At 38.4% G+C, this 19,511-nt stretch overlaps 1 protein-coding gene across 9 annotated transcripts in view; it reads left to right on the top strand.

Annotated features, from left to right (window-relative positions):
- TET1 (tet methylcytosine dioxygenase 1) overlaps positions 1-19,511 on the top strand; it is an 86,759-nt gene that overhangs the window by 34,435 nt on the left and 32,813 nt on the right. For all 9 annotated transcript variants that reach the window (XM_064513652.1, XM_064513649.1, XM_064513651.1 and 6 more), the window contains 3 exons: positions 1,422-3,957; positions 5,192-5,282; positions 5,921-6,014. In XM_064513652.1, coding sequence (XP_064369722.1) covers positions 1,422-3,957; positions 5,192-5,282; positions 5,921-6,014 — 2,721 coding nt within the window. The remainder of the gene's footprint in view (positions 1-1,421; positions 3,958-5,191; positions 5,283-5,920; positions 6,015-19,511) is intronic.

The following is a 19,511-nucleotide window of genomic DNA, read 5'->3' as shown; positions in this document are numbered from 1 at the left end:
AAATGAGATCTATAAGAGTATTCTTTCCAGGACAACATATTCTGGTACTATCTAGTTTTTGACATGTTTTGACCATGTGAATTATATAATATCAGGGAAGTTGAAGAATATATTTAAATATTAGAGTTTAGAGTTCACTGAAATATTGGTGATCATGATAGTTCAGTTAAACAAGAGATTGTTCAGACACGTGGAAGTTACCATCTTAATACACAAGCTGAACATCGTTGTGTGTGTTTATCAATTTTATACTTTCCTACTAAAGTTTCCTGTAATTTGCCACACGCAAGACTTTTTTGTGAGGCTCTGTGGCATTAAATATGGTGAAATTTACACTTCTGTGAAGGAGCCTTCCTAGTGGTCTGTATAGTGCTCTGCTGGTGCTGTGCATGGGGTTGTGGCAGAGGCCATCAGAAACTATCACAGCTCCCTTCTTCCCTTCCTGGAATTGCTGCTCCTGTTCGCGCCGGGATTATCATTAGGAGCACCTCCGAGGTGGAGTAGCAGGGAGGCCCACGCTGGCTTCTCAGGCCTCTCTCACAGTGCAGCACATCTCAAACAGCAGCAGGTGATGGGCATGCAAATTCTAGAATACGGTTTGGTGTTGCTTCAAATTTGTCTTGCATTTGCACTCTTGCCTTATGCCTGAGAATGAGACAAACTCTTAACTTGAAACAAATTTTCGTTGTTCTGGTTTAAATTGTCACAGGGGCTACGGTCTCCACTGTTCGCAGCAACTCATTGCTGATATTGTCAAAGAGATTTATATATAAAACAGAGTTCTAACAGCATAGCTCTTTATTTGGACAGTCTTATTTTGGCTTACTGTCTTTTTAGATTTTGTTGTCCTTGTTGTCCTAGATTCTGTTGTCCTTTTGTTGAAGGAATTGAAACTAAGCTGAAAAATAGCTATTCTTACTAGAGCGTCCAACAAAGCGTTGTAGCACTTTATTGGTCTAGCCACATAGGTATAATTATACTGAATTACTATTAAACTTCTTGCAGTGCGAGCCTTCAGATTTCAGTCCTGCTTTTCAGCTCAAGGGAGACTTTCATCTACTTATGCAAATTCATTGTGAATTTGAATCCTTAGATCTGATTCTAAGGGCTGAAATCCTTTATCTTTACGTTCATAGTAAGTCTCCACCACTGCCGCATTCACACGCTTTCTTTTTTCTTTCTTTTTTTCCTTTCTCCCCTCCAGAACAGTGAAAAAGAAGTGACTATAAATATGAATCAGGTCTTTAGGCTTCACATTTTTTTATGACTTTCTGTTCTTTTTTTTTTGTCAACATCTGTGCCTGTGTTTAATTAGGGTATTCTTTATATCTGTCGAAGTAGGGCTTAGTTGCGGTAAAGCTTATGCTTCTTATTTTTATTTTTTTAGCAGCTGTTACAACAATTTTTTTATTGTTTTATAGGCGAATTTAGAAAACAAACCAGTAAATGGCCGCAGACCAGAACTCATGGAATGCAGTATATGTGGTCATGGTGAAAAATACAGGGTGAAAACAAACCAAACACTACCCCTTGAAAATGTACAGTCTAAGGAGAAAGAAAGAATGACAGGCTTAGAAGCAGAGAATTGGGCACATAACGAGAAGCCGTCTTTTGGTGTCCATGTCAATGGAGATATCCATGGAACTGTGACAGGGAATGAACACTTGAAAAATGCTGAAGAAAGTGAAAGAGCAGTCTCTCCCAGTCAGTTAGCTGAGCCAAAAAAGTCATTTGCACAAACCATCAGAAATGGCATAAAAACCCTACATTATTCACCACCAGAATCAGTTGTTTCCCTGAAAAAAGTATCTGTAGAGGAAAGAACAGATTTGACAAGCAACTCCCATACGCATTGGACAAAGGCTACTAATCTGAATAACATTGTAAATACCCTGACGACTGGTGTTAGTTGTGTTCACACAGAAAAACAAGGAAATGTTTTCATGAAACAGAAAAACTGCACTTGCGTGGTCCTTCAAGATTCCGGTAAGGCGGTTTTGCAGACTGGTTCCGTTTCGGATCTGCGAGAAAGTTTGTGTTGTCCTCCGCTGCCTGAAGAGGAAGCCCCTGCAGAGAAGGATGGCATTGAAACACCCAACCAAGAGACAAAGCAGGAGAATTCTTCACTCCAGCCCACTTTCTTGTCCCTGATTAAAAACAGAAATTTAACTGTAGAGCAGGTTGTGGCTATTGAAGCTTTGACGCAATTATCTGAAGCCCCGTTAGAAACAACTTCACCAGCTAAAACAGAAAGTACTGAATATACAGAAGAAACAACTTCCAGTTTGCTCCAGAGTTACAAAAGGGATATTTCGTCCTCCTTTACCTCGCCTACGTTGAAGGAAATCAAAGAGACTTACTTGCAGAATGAACAGCAGCTCTTGTCTCACTGTGCTGCCTCACAGAAGCAGCTCCCTAATAAGGCAGTGTTGTACAATGGACAAAGTTTGATTTCTGAATTGCATGATAAACCTGCCAATCTGGCTGGTGAGATGTATAAATTACACTTATCCTCACAAGATACCAAAACTTTATCTGATGTAACATTGAATGCAAAATCATTTTCAGGTCATACTACCAAGAACAATTATATGCACGATCAAGTCGCCCTTGCCCGGTGTTGCAATGCTTCATGTAACGTCCAGCAAACAAATAACAACTTGGAAATTCTTGCCCAGTTAGAGCAAAAGCCAACCTGCAATGATTTGAACTTGAAAACTAATTCTTTAATTAAAGAAGGAGGAATTCACAGCCAGGATGAAGAGGATGTAGCTACTCAACTAACTCAACTTGCAGCGTTAATTGAATCAAACCAGACAAATCCAGAGCAGAAGAATGACATTAAGGCATCGCTGCTCAATCTAATATCACATGAGAGGCAGCCGAAACATAACCAAGATCAGTGCCTGTTGCAGAAAAAAGAAACTGTATTTCTTCGGCATAATTATAGTTCCTTACTGTTAAAGCAAAAACAACCAACAAATAAAAAAGGAAATGCTGTACCATGGAAACCAAGACACAAAAAAAAGCCTCAAGAAACACGCTACCAACAAAATAATCAAAACCAGCTCGAGCTGTTGCCATGCCAGCATAGTGAGTTACAGGACATTTGGATATCATCAAAACTGCACAGGCTTGGTCAAACCATGCCACAGGACTCCAGAATAGCTGCATCAGAAAAAAAGTCTCCAAGAACCAAAGTACAGAAAGCACTGAATCAAAATACTTTATCATCCCAAGAAAAAACTAGGTTGTTTCTCCCACAAACTCAGATAAAGTTCCATAGATGTTTACCTGAGGTACTGCAGGAGAAAACAAAAGACAGGTTGTTCGGCTGCGAAGCGGTGAATGAGCAGATCAAAGCGGGCACTGGTGACCCTGTACGTATTGATCCACTGAAAAGTGATGTTATTACATGTAACCAGTATAGTGACCTGCCCTCCCGTAATCCTATGGCTGTTTCACAGTTGAAAACAGCATCCTTGTTAAACAGACCAAGTGAAAACGTGCAGATGTTTACAGAAAAAAGTAATTCTCAGGTACAGCAAGCAGCAAACGTTGGTCAGACACATCCTTTGCCTCAGATTCTTAACCAGTCCAACCTGAGAGCAAACGAAATGCAGTGTGACGACAAATCCTGTTTTCAGCGGGATGCCGTCGACCAAGTAGACGCAAAGTCGCAGCCGCGGCCCGTTCCCTGCGGTGGGGCCCGTGTGCCAGGGGCCGCAGAAGCTCTCAGGAATATCGAGTGCGCAGGTGAAGTTACTGTTCTAACGGCGACGAGTTTTGGTACGGACCAGCCGCAGAGCACAGGGGACTCGGGGTGCTCTCCAGCAAAGAACACGCTCAGCAGTTTTCTTGAATCACCTATGAAGTTTCTTGACACCCCTACAAAAAATTTAATAGATACACCTACGAAAAAAGGCCAGTCTGAATTGCCAGCTTGTGACTGTGTTGGTAAGTCCTTTTGCTAATTTTTGCGTATACCTTTCAAATGGATTTGTGTTCATGTTGCTTGCTTTAACGTGAGGAAGTGCACTTGACAGTTACTTTGCCATTGCAAAGGCTCAGTGTTTTGCCCTTCGGAAATGGGAGAAAAAGTGTTTTTTGTTTTTTTTTTTCCCTTTCTGTAACTTTTTTGAGGTCTTTGGGCCTGCAAAACACAGCAGATTTTAATATTTTTGGCCTCCCAACTGTCAGGTTTAAATTCTCTGGTGTTTAAATGTGAGTAGAAGAGAAGGAGTTTTTCCACTTGTTTTGTCATCACTGACTTGTGCTCTGTGTGAATTTATCTGCGACATATCAGATTATGGTTTTCATGGTCTAGAAATAATTTTTGCTTGAGATGTACTGGGCAGATCTCCAATGCCTTTTCATTGTTGCCTAAATTAAATACTATTAGACAAGCAGAAGGGCATAGTTGTGGGTGGTCTTGTTACTGTCAGCGTTGGTCCTGGGGAGTGAGATGCGATTTAGCCTTGAAAGAGTACATGTCAAAGGCTTTTAGATGTTTCTTATCGCAGAGATGAGAGGTGAGGTAGAGTTCAGGTGATAAAGTCAGAGACGTAATAACTTATGTTGAGGGATGGGATGTCAGAACAAACTGGGTGTTTGAAATTTTGCAAGTATAACTTAATTGATGGTGTTGGACATGTTTTTCCATCTATGTGCTTTGATAGTCTGAAAACAAAACGAGTCAAACACCGAACAATGAAATGTATGCAGGCAGATTTTTTTCTCTTTGCTTTAATGTTCTGAACCAACAAACTACTGGTTAAGAGATGTGGGTTATGTTCTCTGTTATGTAGTGTATGACCACGAGTTAAACTTTTTTGCCTCAATTCTCCTTTGTCTAAAACGCTTCCCTACTTACAAGGGCATTGGGAGGCTTACCTAATTAATATATACCAGATTCTGTAGTGAAATTTGCTAAAGAATGCAAAATATTAATAGAACAGGGTTACTTTACAGTATCATGAAAGATCTATTATCAGATTAATAGGAGTTATTTCAGGTATGAAATACTTTTGATGAATCTTTAAGGAGAAAAGTTTATCAGTGTGTTATTTGTTACATTTAGGTTAAAATTTTATGTATTTAATTTAGAGGATGCTTCTGTAAACTATTTTAAGGTTACTTAATGGTGTAAATTTTTGTGTGTGCAAACTTAATTTTCTCAACCTGCTTACAGAGCAAATTATAGAGAAAGATGAAGGCCCATATTACACACACCTCGGGACTGGACCAAGCGTTGCTGCTGTGAGAGAAATAATGGAGAACAGGTGAGGAAAATTCAGCATTTAATGCTAGCAGTATTTTTGGATGTATAAACAGGAAAGAAGACGAGCTATGAAGTCAGGTGCTATGTTTGGCTTTGTCTTTTTAAAGTTTTTGCTGTACTCATTTGTAAAGCATTTTCCTGCTCAGATGTGCATGAGATGAACACTATTCAAACTCAATTCCAAACTTACTTGTCTTTTTGGAGCTGCAGCAGCTTTAGGGTCCAATTTCACCAAGTGCAGTGCGCTCTTAGGTGCTGTTGAAGTCAATGTGAATGACAGAGATAAGCACCTGGCAGGATTGGATTCTCCAGCGTCCTGCACGTAACCAAATTGGTTAATGGTTAAGGTCACGTTAGTGACTTAAGTACACTAGGATTTACATGCAGCTGACGTTTTCTTCCCAACCAATGTCTCCTTAGTAGTAGAAGTTTGTTATCAGAAGAGAGATTTCAAATTGACTCATGCAAATAGGATTTTAAATTTAACAGTCTTTTTTGGACATTAGAGGTATTTTGTTTCTGTTCTGCTCTCAGTAAAATAAAAATAAAATAGTTATTCTTGTTTTATTGAAAGTGTTCCCTGTTCTAAAATGGTCTACAACAGTTTTAGTTGTACTCACGAAAATTTTTTTAATTCAGGTATGGAGCAAAAGGAAGCGCTGTAAGAATAGAGGTAGTGGTTTATACAGGAAAGGAAGGAAAAAGCTCTCAGGGGTGTCCAATTGCCAAGTGGGTAAGTTTTTATGTTACGGCAGTAAAATTGTTTTGTGGGGCTTTTAAATTTCGAATGATGTATAGTCTTTATAATGTGGTCTTTAATGACGGTCGGGTTCTACAAGTCTCCCTGAATGATGAAGCTAAGGAAAACATTTTTATGCTGTGGTACTATATGTTGTGCTGTAGTTCAAATGAGAGAGTGAAAGAAAGGTGCACAACAGAGCTAGCAGAAATGACCAAATCAAGAGTAAAAAGATCCTGACAGTGTCTCAAAGTTGCTGTGTCTCGTGAACTAAGTTGTTGAGAAGCATGAAAGCGAGAAAAGAAGGGATGATTGCCTGGGAGAGCTGGATAACTAGTCAGTAACATTTTTTCAAACCCTTCTCAGTTGCATGAACAGCTGAAGAAAAGAGTGTGATGGAAGCAGTGAGGAAGTTCTATCTCAAATACCATGGAATTTACTGCTATCATTGAGGAACTGAAGTCAGTATTTAGAAATGTAGGTGTTACGGTGATAGTTTTTACCAAAGTCTGTCTCATGTTACCTCACAGGAGGCAGGAAATAAGACAAGCTCCAGGAAGGGCTTGAAAGGAATTGGTTGTGCTTATTTTTTGCTGAAACCAGCAAAAAATAGGTAAAAGTAGAGGTAAAAGTAAGGAGGAAATCATGTAAATTGAGTATTGGGAATTAAAAGAATTTGTTAAATTTTTTTATTGTCACATTTAGGAATTTCAAACTTAATTGAAAATTTGATGAAGATAATGTACAGCATGTAGGCTAGCGTTTGTAACTCTGTAACAAAAATAAGGATATTACATGTTGTATGTGAATGATATTGCATGCTAAATATTTACTACTTTTATGTTTGGAACAGTCAAAATGTACTTTTCATACTCAGAACATACGGGTTTCCTTTCTAAGGAATAATTTATGTGCATGTTGCTACAGATAATAATAACAAACTGGTATCCAAGAGAAAAAGATGATAGAACAAATTTCATAAACAGACAACTCAAAAATAATAGAATGATTTTTCTGAGCATTTCAACCAAATAAGCATTCCATTTTAACAAAGGACAGGAGTTAAAAATCTTAGCTTAGAAACTCTTAACCTTGATTTTTCTGTTGCCGTTATCAATGTACTGTCTTTTATGTGAAACAGCAATGAGAGATTTTATTGTATATCTGAATGGCTGTTGGTGTTCAACATGTGTGTACAATGCAACAGTCAGAAAGCACTGGGATGCATACAGAAAAGGCTGCTTTAAGGTATGGAGGACCTGCAGTCCAGTTAGATTTTTAAGTTTCTATATTTAAAGCATTTGAGAGAGAATTTTAATGATAATTTAACTAAGTTTCAATCTTGTGTTATGCAGCAGTGACTTTTTTGTGTGCAAGTTCAGACCCGAAGATGATGAATGCTTTTCCAAGTACGTTAACTGTTACTGTGTGACCGTTCAGTACAACACAGGGAAGGAAATCACTGAAATCTCCTCTGTAGAATGGTTTCATCTATATAAAATCCACATTTTTGATTCATATACTTAATGTGTGAGTTAAGTTTTCATTGTCAATGCTAATTTTAATTCTTAAAATGGAGCATATTTGGGTTTTGGCTATGACCAAAGAAACATAATTGTGAAATTTATTTTGAAACATATGGGACAAGTTTGCTGTGCTTTCTGGTAAGTGCAGTCACAAGGTTCTGTCAGTTGCACAGATACTTTCACTTACTCGTTTACAGTGTCCTTTGGGACAGACTCATCTCTGCTTTGCAGATGGTCAGGTTTTTGTCCTTAGGGCTGCTGAGAGACTTGCTGGCGAGAGCACCATGATGGAGCTCTGCTGAAGCAAATACGATAAGGATTGAATTCATCTATCTGTCATAGTTAACTGTTTTCCCCAATTTGCTCTATTGCCACTAGTTTATTCTTTCGTCAATTCATTAAGAAACGTTTTAGAATCAAAAGAGGCTATGTTAAATATCTATGTCCATACATTCTTCCATTAGTGACTGCATTTCATAATTCTGATTTTCTCTTAAATTATTTTTACTGAAATGGCTCCAAACATGTGCCCAGTGTATTAAATATTTACCAAGACAGACTCCTTTCCCTAACAGGAGCTGACATTTCTTCCTTAGTTTTCAGGGCACCACAAACTTCCAAATAATTTTCCTTTCAGTTCTCTTTTGAGAACAAATAAGCTTTTCCGTATATCTTGAGTATATAATATTTTGCAGTGATATTTTGTCCCTCTGGATGTGAACAAGTATGCTCCTATTAACTGAACTTAAATAGTATCAGTAAATACTACTCAGGATTTGAAACCTTATCGTAGTTGTATCCGTGGGCATTAGTTTGAAAATCACATGAGCTAAACTGTTTTCAGTGAAGATGAACTTGCTATTTTGTACTGCATTCAGTGACAGGGATTTTCAGTAGCCTCCTTACTTGACCTCTCTTTGTGCATCAGAAATTGCTTCTGCTGACAAATCATAACTTTGTCTGCGATTTCAAATGTGCGGGTATGTGTGTAGGTGCTAACTGTATGATTAGGCAAAAACTTACCATTCTGTGGCATCTGTCTGGGTAGATGCACTCTTCTTTCTTTTTCTTTTTTTATTTTTTGTTTCTTTTGCTTTTTTCCCCCCGTCTAAGTACAACAGATTCCTTCACAATAAGGTGGTCTTTTTGTTTTTTTTAAAGAAAAACTGTAATACTGATATTGCTGGCCTGTCATTCCGCATTAGTAGCCCATTCATGTAATAGAAGCAGTTTCAGATTGCTGTGCATCCCTTGTAACCAGCCAGTGATAGGTGACTCGTATCAGTCCCGTTGTTCTATCAGTGCTTTGACTGATAATGAATATGGCCTCTTTTTTCTGATCTCAAAGTGTCCGATGGCAAATAAAGGTTACCTAGGTTAATTTTTGTGGAATGGTTTATGAATTTATATTATCAATAAGTTGTTCATAAATAGCTCGCTCTAGGCATCATCCTATTTCCCTGAAGTCGAACATATACACTGCTGACCATATACCTGGCAAGGTCAGCTTCAGGACATAAAACTTCTGGATTAAACCCATTTCCTATTGGTTCCTTCTACTGGTTTCAGTGGACATTGGCTTAGGTCAGTTAAGTTATCATTGTTATCTGTTGTCTCTATTCAGAGTTGAAATGTAATTTTTAAGGCTGTCTCCTCCAGCTCTGAATAAAGACAACAGATAAGAACAGATAAGTATGGCCAAGTCAGGGCAGAGGTCCTGCGAGCCCATGTCCTGTCTCCAGGACTGACCCACCACCAACAGCAGAAAGGTGCAAGGGCAGGGCAGTTGCGTCCCAGAGGACTCCTGCTGTTTCCAGTAATTCGCAGTTCTGGGGTTCCCTGAACTGGAGGTGACGTCTTTGTGCTTAGTTGCTTTTCATAAATGTTGTCATCTTTTTCCCCTTGCCCATTTCCATATCTTTTCCAGGTCTGTTATGCCTTTTTGAGTTGGGGAATTAGTACCTCGCACAATAATGAAGTTATGAATTAAAACAGCAGCATAATAATGTTTTCAGCCTTGTGCTTAATTTCCAGTAATTCCTAGCAGTTGCTTTTTTTTTCCCCTCATTGCTGAGCAGTGATGTGGCATTTTCATACAGCTTTCTCATTATGCCAAATTGTCATTCTTGCGTGGTAATGGTCAGCTCAGAGTCCATTTCCATGTAAAAATAGGATTGTTTTCTCCACATTCATTTGCACATCTAGAGTGGATTTTATCTTCCATTTTACTGCCAACTCAGCAGGGTGAACATCATTGTTTGCAGATTGTGCTTGTCTTCGCTATTCTGAAGTACTTCGTATCATCAACAAATGTTGTCAGCCTGTTATTTACCCTTAACAAACATGCTGAAGAGCCTGAACTGTTCTGCAGAACTGCAGTGGGGACATACCGGCCTTTGTTTCATATCTTTTCACCAATTTTTCGTGTGTGGTCTTTTGTTTTGTCTGAGGACAGCTTAGTGGTGTGGGTTTTTTTTTTTTTTAATTATTTCTTTCTTTTTAAAGAGCCTTTAGTGAGGGACCTTACTGAATGGCTTTTGGAAATCCAGAAAGACCTGCTGTATGGCTGAGCCATGACTTGCCTTCACAGAAGTTTCACTGACTTCTCCCTGTGGATCACATTTATCTGTATGATCACTAGATCTGTTCTGCAGAATAGTTTCTACAAATACGCCCCACACAGATACCAGGCTAATGTGATCATTAAATCCCCATATTTCTCCTAGGATCTTTTTGCAAGCTGGTAACCTCTTACAAACAATCTTCCAGTCCTCTGGAACTGATAGATTTTAAATTACGACAGAGCACATCACATTTAATAGCTCAGATGTTTCATCCTTGAGTTTCTTGGGAGTTCTTGGATGGATACCATCTGATCCCAGCAGTTTGTTACTGTTATTTTTGTCACTGTTATCCTATAACTGCTTCTGTTGGGGCTTTAACTTGGGAGGGGGGGAACTTGGCTGTGTCCCCTCTGCGGGAGGGTTCTCACATGGGAATCTTTCCAAGCTCCTTGTTTGTGAACACAGCAGAAGTGGTACCTGGATTTGTGCCTTGCTGGCCTTATCTTCTCTGAGCTCTGCTCTTAGACCTGGATGGTCTGTTGACCCTTCAGATTCTGATAGCCTCCTGCTGATCCTAATCTGTTTGAAGAATTTAGTATTAAAGTTGTTTTTTTTTAATGCCTTTTTCAAGTAGTTTCTCATACTCTTTTATCTTTGTTTTGAATTGTCTGCTTTATTGGGTTTTATATTTAAAACCTGGCAGAGTTTATGACCTTTTTTTCCCTATATTTTTGTTAATAGATCTGTAGGATATATAAATAATAAAAAATAAATAAAAATAAGGAGCAGATTAAAAATAGGTATGAATAAATGATTGTATATACTTTTAAAATATGTGTAAATTTGAAACGGTTAAGACCTGAACCTAAAATTCACTACTGGAATTAATCAAATTTAAAACAAAAAATAATGCTTGGATAATTCAGTGTTACAACCAAGATTTTATAGATCATTGAACTGATAGGAGTCTGTAGTTTAATGCCAGAAACAACAGTCTGTTGAGTGCTGATAAGCTTTGATAACAATAGGGTCTTCTGCAGATGCAGAGAAAATGTATTTTTTTTTCAGTTTGCTAGATTAGCTTGAGTTGAGAGTGTTTGGGAATTGAAAAAGCAAGATAACTAAGTTACTCCAACTTCCAGGCTATTTACATATAAGTTATTGTTAATATTAGAAGAGATGTTTAGTTAATTAAAGAAAATAAATTGATGAATGAACAAGGTACTTTGTTGTGCAGTAGACCATTATTATTAATCAACCAAGCTGGTAGAGGACCGTTTCATCAAGAAGTGGAGCACTTGTAAGCTGATTCTCAGGTGCTTATTTCTCTTTATTCAGCTCAGCAGTGGACAGTAGGTCTGGCGCTGTACTGATAATTAGGGGACAGAGAAGTTATCGTCTGATTTGGAAAATGATAGAAGGGGGAGATATTGAGATATATTTGGAAGTGCTTTAAAGGCAATTCTCTTGGAGTGATTGTCCCCTGGCTGCGCATTGAAATAGAGCGGGCAGCTCCATCCTGCTTAAACAGCTGACTGTCCTGCAAGCTTTGTTATTTCATTTATCAGACTATCTTTATGATCAAAGGGTGATCTCCACAGGAGAAGTCTGGAAGGAAATAAAATTATTTTTGGCACATGGTGTGGTGTGCGTCTGTCTGTCTGTTGGGAGGGTGTCTTGTTCACTTTTTTAGAAAACACTGTATTAGGGTGGGGCTTTTTTGCCATAATACTGTAATGTGCTGAAGTTAGTTTGTGTAGTAGGTATTACAGCTACGTAGACACTATTTTCCCTGTTTGCTGGGAGGTGTACCGGTTAAATATAGATTTAGGAGAGTTTATCTTGAATGAAAAATATTTGTATTATTATCATCCAAAGTAAAGCTGTTAAGTGCTGCAGTGCTTTGAGGTTCAATATGATTAAAAACTTTCACATGGTTTCCAAAGTAAATAGAAAGGTTTTAATGTTTTTTATATATGAAGAACTATATAAATATTTTAATAGAGTAATCATGAAACAAAAAAATATGTGAAGATTAACTAAGTTAAGTAGTATGAAAGAGCAAACACTGATGTTGCTATTATCACTATGTCAATTAAAACAAACTGTGGTATCTGAACACACTGAGGTTCTGATATGTCATCCATACCATACAAAGCATGGTTTACCTTTACCGGTAATGTAACAGGAAGGGAAGCTTGAGAAGGGTAAGAGGGTCCTGGGAGTTGAGACTTGAATTTTGTCCTCATTTCTGCAATATTGGTTGCATGATTGTAGAATAATCACTTAACCTATGTGTACTGCAATTTACTCATTTGTAAATGCATGACACTGCTTCTTGTAGCAATCTGAAAATGGTGTTAGCAGAAAATTCTTGTAAAAGGCTTCAGTGGCATTCCTGTGAAAATAGTAAAGTAACTTCATGGTTTTGTTATTGATGGTAATCATTCTGTGCTAACTCATTTGATGTAGTCTGCCAGTACTCTTGAGAAGAGTGAGTTTTGGGAAGTGGAATTTATTTCCATTTTAATATCTCTTAGACATGTTGAGAATAAAAGGATATAACATTTTCCAGAGCGAAAAGAGTTTAATGTAGATTAATGACTAGGGAGGAAGAATGAATTAGGAAAAAGGAGGGCAGACTCACTTCTGCTGCACACAGCATCACCTGCCAAAACAGCAGTAATTTTTAACAGCCATTGTGCTCTCACTTTGTGCAGGTGTAGATTATTGTGGAATTGCAGGTTAGTACATAATCTAGTCCTGTGGAGGAAGGAGACAGCAGAGACAAAATAAATGAATCGCTCACAGTTCTTTGGAGAAATTAGCTGAAAATCGGCTTGTCAAAAAATGTAGAGGCAAACCGTTCTAAATGGAAATTATAGTGAACAGTTAGGATATGTTCTCCCTTTAAAAACATCTACTGATATCCTGCAAAGGCGACATTGCTATTCTAAAGGAGAAATTCAGAATGGCTAGAAGGAGTTATCACAGTGGAACCACCGGGAGATGAGATAAGCCTAAAAAAGACCTTTTTGTTGATTCCATTAATTTTTTAGTCCAGTAATAGATAACACTATTGTATTTCACTCACAGTTAAAGTTCTCTAATTATTTGTTAGAGGTGTCTGGTTTATATCATATTCAAGTTAACACATCTATTCTGGTGATCCTAAATTGGAAAATAATTTCTCATTCATATGGTAATTCAGCATCTGGTACGCTGAGCTTCTACAGTCTGACTCTTAGCTACTTGCATAAGTCATGTACGTGCTAATTTAGATAGACTGGCTTATGTTTAGGGACATCAAGTAATTTTTATTCACAGTGAACTTATTCCTTGTTCCAGAGCTCCTGCCAAGGGTTGAGACAGTTGCTTCAACAATCTAAAAGAAATAATTCAAGTAAGTAGAACTCGAGCATTTGGACAGCTGAAGTAGATTTTATTGATAACATAACTTTACTGATGCTGTTCAATACATTCAGAAATGATTTGGAAAAAGTGGGAAACACTGCGGTGAAAAACTGCTGATGATACAAAGTTGTTCAGGGTAGTGATGATGGTGGCCAGTTATCATGAACTTGTGATCCAGAATGAATGGCCGGTAGAATGGTAAATGAAATTTGTTGTAAGCGTAAAGGGATGTGAATGACAGAGTGTTGTCGTTTTATACGCTTAGTTGCGGACACCAGTCTGAGCATTACTGCTTGGGGTAATGACACTTCATTAGCCATCAGCCTCAGAGCTCAGCGGTGATGAAAACAACAAACACCACTGTTGTGAATTATTAGGAGGGAAGGAAGAATGAAACAAGAAACAACTGTGTCACTGCATGAACACTTGCTGCACCCAAATCTTGAATACTGCCTGCAGTTCGAGTCCCCCAACTCGAAAGAGTGTGGCAGAGCTGGGAAAGGTGCAGGTACAGACTCCTCAGCCTTGCAGGGAGGGAAGGGGGAAGGCAAAGTTCTCTAAAACCGCAAGTGGTATGGAGACATGAATAGCAATCCGTTATTCACATTCTCATCCTGTACCAAAACAAGGGGGCACTAGCAGGTGGTGAGCTGAGCACGAACAAAAGGTGGTGGTTTTTCTTTCACGCAGTGTAGAGTTGAGCTTTGCTGTCATTGCCCTGGGATGTTGTGGATGCTAAAATTCTGCACAGGTTTAGAAGTGACTGGGCAAATGCATAGAAGGCAAATCCTTAAAAAGCTGTGAGGTAGCAGCATGATCCCAGGTGTTTCCTGAGCTGCCTGCAGGTGGCTGGAAGCTAACTGGTGGTTTTTGAGAAGTGTCACCTACACTGGTGTGCCTTTCTTACTCCCTAGGCAACTGCTGCTAGTCCTTGTCAGAGTCGGGATGGTAAGACTAAGCAGTCCACTTGTCTGACCTGGTCCAGCTCTTCTGAGATTCTTTTAATTGAGTCAAAATGAGATACAGCAAAGTAGCCCTAAGAAGTGCTTTTATCATCCGTTTTTGTCTCTTTGATATCCTTGTGCATGAGAGAATGGAAAATTGGCTTTTCCTATTGATTATTCCATAATTGGTTGCTAAATTGCTGGAACAAATTCTGCTTATGGCACCTCTTTAATAAACATACTCTAGTTCTTGGCTCATGCTTTCTGTTAAGAAAATAGAGTTTATTTCTGCCTTTGTGGCTTGTAGAAAGACAGGTTTAGCTGTGGTGTGTTACCATAATAGCTGCCGTTTGTGTTTCTGTCCTATCTGACAGGCTTTGGGCTCACCCTGTAGGCTTGCTCATGTGAGTTGAATCTGCCGTTCCAGAATATCTGGGGTAGCTAACAAAAGAAAATACAGTCTTCTGTTAGACGTAATGCATAAATAAGAACACATGGATAGCCATAGTAATTCAGAACAGGCATGGTACAGAAAGTGGTAGCAGTGGATGACAGACTACAACACAGGAGGGATGTACAAAAATTGTTTTTCAAAATGACCAGAATAAATGAGCACCCTACCCAAATCAGTGCCCTACAAGTATGATAAATTGTATTACCCTGATTCCTAACATATATGTGTGTAAAAAAGATATTTGGAAGGAGGTGTTTTCCCGGTTCAGTTTTTCTTGTTTTCCTAGACCTGGTTCTGTTAGTGAAAGAGGTGAAGGACTGAGTAGCCTGTAACTTCATGCCCAGTTACTGCGAGGGCAGAACAGGGCTGATGGGTCAGGCATTGTAGGGGAGTTGGTCAGCTCTGCTGCTTTCCAAAAGTCTGCTGCACATGAATCAGCTTATTCATTGTAAATATAGGAAACTTTTGATGGATAGTTAGTTGGTACTGATGACAGTTACCGTGTGCTAAAATGACTTCAATGATAATCTGCCCCTACATACAAAGATTATATAAAGTTAAAAAGTGTTACTTAATGCCTTACAAACTTACTAAAAGCCTGTTTTGTTGATTATATTATTTCACTATTAGAGCCACCAAGAAGTCAGATTTTTTTGGTGGGGAAAAAAATTGTTGGGGAAAATTTTTTTATAAATTTTTCTGTTATAAAAAGCTAGCTTTAAAATTTCACCAACTACTTTTTTTTTATTTTCTTATTCTTCCTTTAGGCACCATTATTAAACAAACTGAAGTATTAGATTATCTACATCATCATTTTTGTTAACTATATAACAGAAATCATGAGTCATATTGATAACTTTGGGAGATAGATTTTGCCACTGATTTGTGCATTGTTTACAGTCAGAAAAACAAGTTCAGTGACATGCTGTATATGTATATTTTATTTAATATTTTGCACCTCAGTGTTTCATAGGTAAGCAAGAAGTACACTGGGAGTTATGTTTACAAGTTCCAATAGCACATATGTTTGCATTTCAAATTATTGCATGAGGAATTGATTCATAAACGCACAAGTATTATATTCTCTGCAGCTATAACCGTACATTAATTTCATTTGCTTTACTGAGAAGGACCTCGCTTATATCAAATGTATGCTGAAAAAAAAACAAGCCAAAACAAAACGAACTGGAGTGTGGACAGAGATTCTGTGTATGGTACTCCCTTGATGACTACTTTAAGACGATGTTGCTATTGTATGAATTTTACACAAGTATGATGTTTTCCAGAAGGTAGATGGTGGGGGGGCAGGGGGTGAGTGGTCATCAGTGAAAAGTGCGTATGGTTTGGGGTTGTTTAAGAGTTAACAGATTTTGCAGTCATCTCCAATCATTTCAAGCTGCAGTAAGTGTAATGGAAATAAATATATTGCTGACTTCTAAACTGAATAAAAAGAGCAATCCAAGAAATGATCAGTCAAGTAAAACCTTACTAGGCCCATTGCTTAGAGAAACAATAAGAAATCCAGTCTGTAAGCACATTGGACAAAATCTTGATAAGCAGTTTCTAGGCAGTTTCTTTTTCTTTCTTAGTTTTCAGATAACTACAAGTCTAATAAGAAAGGCAAATATAGCCTTTTATTTTCTTTAACTCTAACAGGCAATTTATTACAGAGTTCAGAAACATATTTGATATAGGCACTAGAAAGCAGACGATAAATTAGAAATTAATGGAACTGCATCAGCGTAGCGTCAGTGTAAATAAGTAAATCAAGGAGTACAGGGGCAATTCTCCACATTAGAAGAAATGTTAAATCGTAAAGAATCGTACGACATTTCCATTTGCTGGATTTGTTCTGTAGCCGGTTGTCTTGCTCACATTTGCTTTTCTGCGTATTAAAGTGGAGCATGGTATTGCCATGGATTTACTGTTATTACTGAAGAGAGGCTCTGTTTGTTACCGCTCTGAGAACGTTGGCTATAGATTGCAAATGGGCATCATCAGGGTGTGTGGGAAGCAATGTGGCTGGAGCTCTGTCTGCACCATCGCCGGTGGCGGGCTGGGAGGAACCGGAGCCCTTTTGGTACGAGTAGCGCTGTTCTAAAAACCAGGAACAGTCAGGTGAGAAAAATGCCTTACCTTCGATAACGAAAGGCCAGGAGGAGCTCCAGCTGCGATAGTCAGATGGCTATACGGTATATTCATAACGTCTTAAGAGTCACAGAAATAAAATCCAGACAACTGATAAATCTGTTAGCCAGCTTTGTGCCTGCAAGACAATGTATCGTAAAATCTTTTGGGGTCCAGTAAGAGTACTGCATTATCCACTGCATGGATAATGACACAAAGTCCAGCTGTATTTAACTGCAGGGAGGTAGGATGTCTTGATTTTGCATTGAGAAACTAAGAGGTACTAGATTTCTGCAGTGAAATTATGAAGTATGGAAAACAGAGGAAAAGAGATTAAAAGCATCACCCTTCATACAGAGTAACAACATCAAATTCCTCTTTCTCTGAGCTGAGGGAACTGTGCTGCCTAAAGAATGTAAAACTCACACTGACATGAATAATCTGTATTGTGCATCAGCCATAATAGGTTTTCTATAAACCTCACTCAAATGGAAATGAGTAGCATTATTTTTCTTCCTTTATAGAAAATACTGTACTGGTTAGTCACAACCAAGACTCCTTTTGTGGAATGGTATCTCAGAAGCCTTTACTTGTTTTCTCATTAAGTTTAAGGCTTATTGTAAGATTGTATGATTAACTTTAAAAGAGCGATACTTTCTCTCTTGACGCAAATTAACTCAAAGCTTTCTTCTTCCTGCTAAGTCTGCACAGATTCCCACTGAAACTGTTGGTCTATTGAAAATCTTTTCATTTGCAGGTTAATTGCAAGGGTGCTTTGGTCCCTGCTTTTAATTAGTTCAAATAATTTAGATATTCACAGTTGACCAGGCTAGGAGTTGCATGTGACAGTTAGCCGCATGTCTGGCAACAGAGGAACTTTGACATCAGTCTGATAGGGAATCTGCAAGAAAACCCAGACATTTGAAGGTATCCAAAGGATAGGTGAAACTGTTGTCTTGCTTTATAGTCCATCGTTATTACCATATCCACCTGAGGGGGGTGTTGGGTGGATAGCGAGGGTGGGCGACGGCTTGCCCTGAGCGAGCACGCAGTGAGGGAGCCGCTGGAGAGCTCCTGCAACGTAAAGCCTGACTGCCTGCAGTTAGGAAGAGAGACTCGCTAATCCCCGTCTTACATACGGTAGGACTACGGAGGAGAATTTGGCCTCTATCATGCAAGAGCAGTCCAGGCCTAATAGGTGGTTGTTGAAGCTTTGCATTGAGGTCTTGACACCTTTGTTAGATGCCTCATAGAGGCCAGGCTGTGCAAAACATATTGGAAGAATTGGTAAACTCGTTTTGCTCGTTTGTGTCCCAGTATTATCTAGCTTTAATGATATTTTTTATTTGGTTCTTCAGCTAATATAATGCAAATTTGTTTCAAATTATGACAAAAACCTGCTAAAGGTGGGAGTTAGACTACCAGGCCTTTTTTTATTCAGTGCTGTATTAAAAGCCACATACTGTTCCATATTGTGTTCAGTCTTTGGTATGTTGTATGGATAAGGTTGGCTGAGATTGCATTGTATATCTACAGTTTAGTAGAAAACTTCACAACTCTGCTCAGAACTTCAACGTAGATCATCTAGCCGATGTTGTTAAGAAAAATTTCATTTCTTCCTGCAGTAAGAACACTTTATTTTCATCACTTTCTTCCCATCATCTTATTTTGCAAGGTGGGAACCTTTTTGTCTACTGATACGTAACCATGGTAACTGTTCTAACACACATATACATGTGCTTGTGTGATGTGCGTTTATGTAGCAGCCTTCTGACTTCGAGGGATTTTCAGTATTTCAGTATCATTTCAGGACAGCTGTTAGGTTTTCTGTGGGTCTGTCATCTCAGGATGATTATTTTCTTCTTGATCCGTCTTCTTTATTGTTTGTATAGACTGGCACACTGAAAGTATTCCTACTTTTGTAAAATATGCTACCATTTCTTCTACAGATAGAAATGCAATGCAAAATCACGTTCTGTACCAGAAACCAGTGTGTGATGCTGTCCCAGCTGGTCCTGCTTGCTGGCATGGAGTCTTTGGGCCAGTAGTATTTCTTACTTTTTTGGGTCTTACGTGTCCCAGCCTGGAGGAGAAGAGTAATCCGTTACATTTCAGCATGACTAAGTTTGAGATATAAACAAACAAGCAAAAAGTCAATTAACTAGTTTTGGGAAATAACACCAACAAAATAGTTATCTTGATTCTCCCTGTTTAATTCTTTGCAGGCTAAATTTTGCCATTGATTGCATGCATACAATTTCTTCCACTGAAGCTAATTTGACAGATCCCAAAAGTGACTTAAGAGGAAATAATGGGGGCAGTTTAATAATTAGCATTATTTAAGCATTTTGTTTTCTTTTTGGTTCTGAAAACAATTTATTTGCTTAATAATGAGTAAAGCAGATAGAGTGGATGAGCGAAGATCTGTCATCCAAATCTTGCAAGTGTTTCCTACATTTATC

Source organism: Dromaius novaehollandiae, chromosome 6 (genome assembly GCF_036370855.1).
Source record: "Dromaius novaehollandiae isolate bDroNov1 chromosome 6, bDroNov1.hap1, whole genome shotgun sequence".
In the NCBI taxonomy this organism is placed as follows: Eukaryota; Metazoa; Chordata; class Aves; order Casuariiformes; family Dromaiidae; genus Dromaius; species Dromaius novaehollandiae.
The sequence above is the reverse complement of the archived record's forward strand: the minus strand, read 5'-3'. Positions and strand labels throughout refer to the sequence as shown.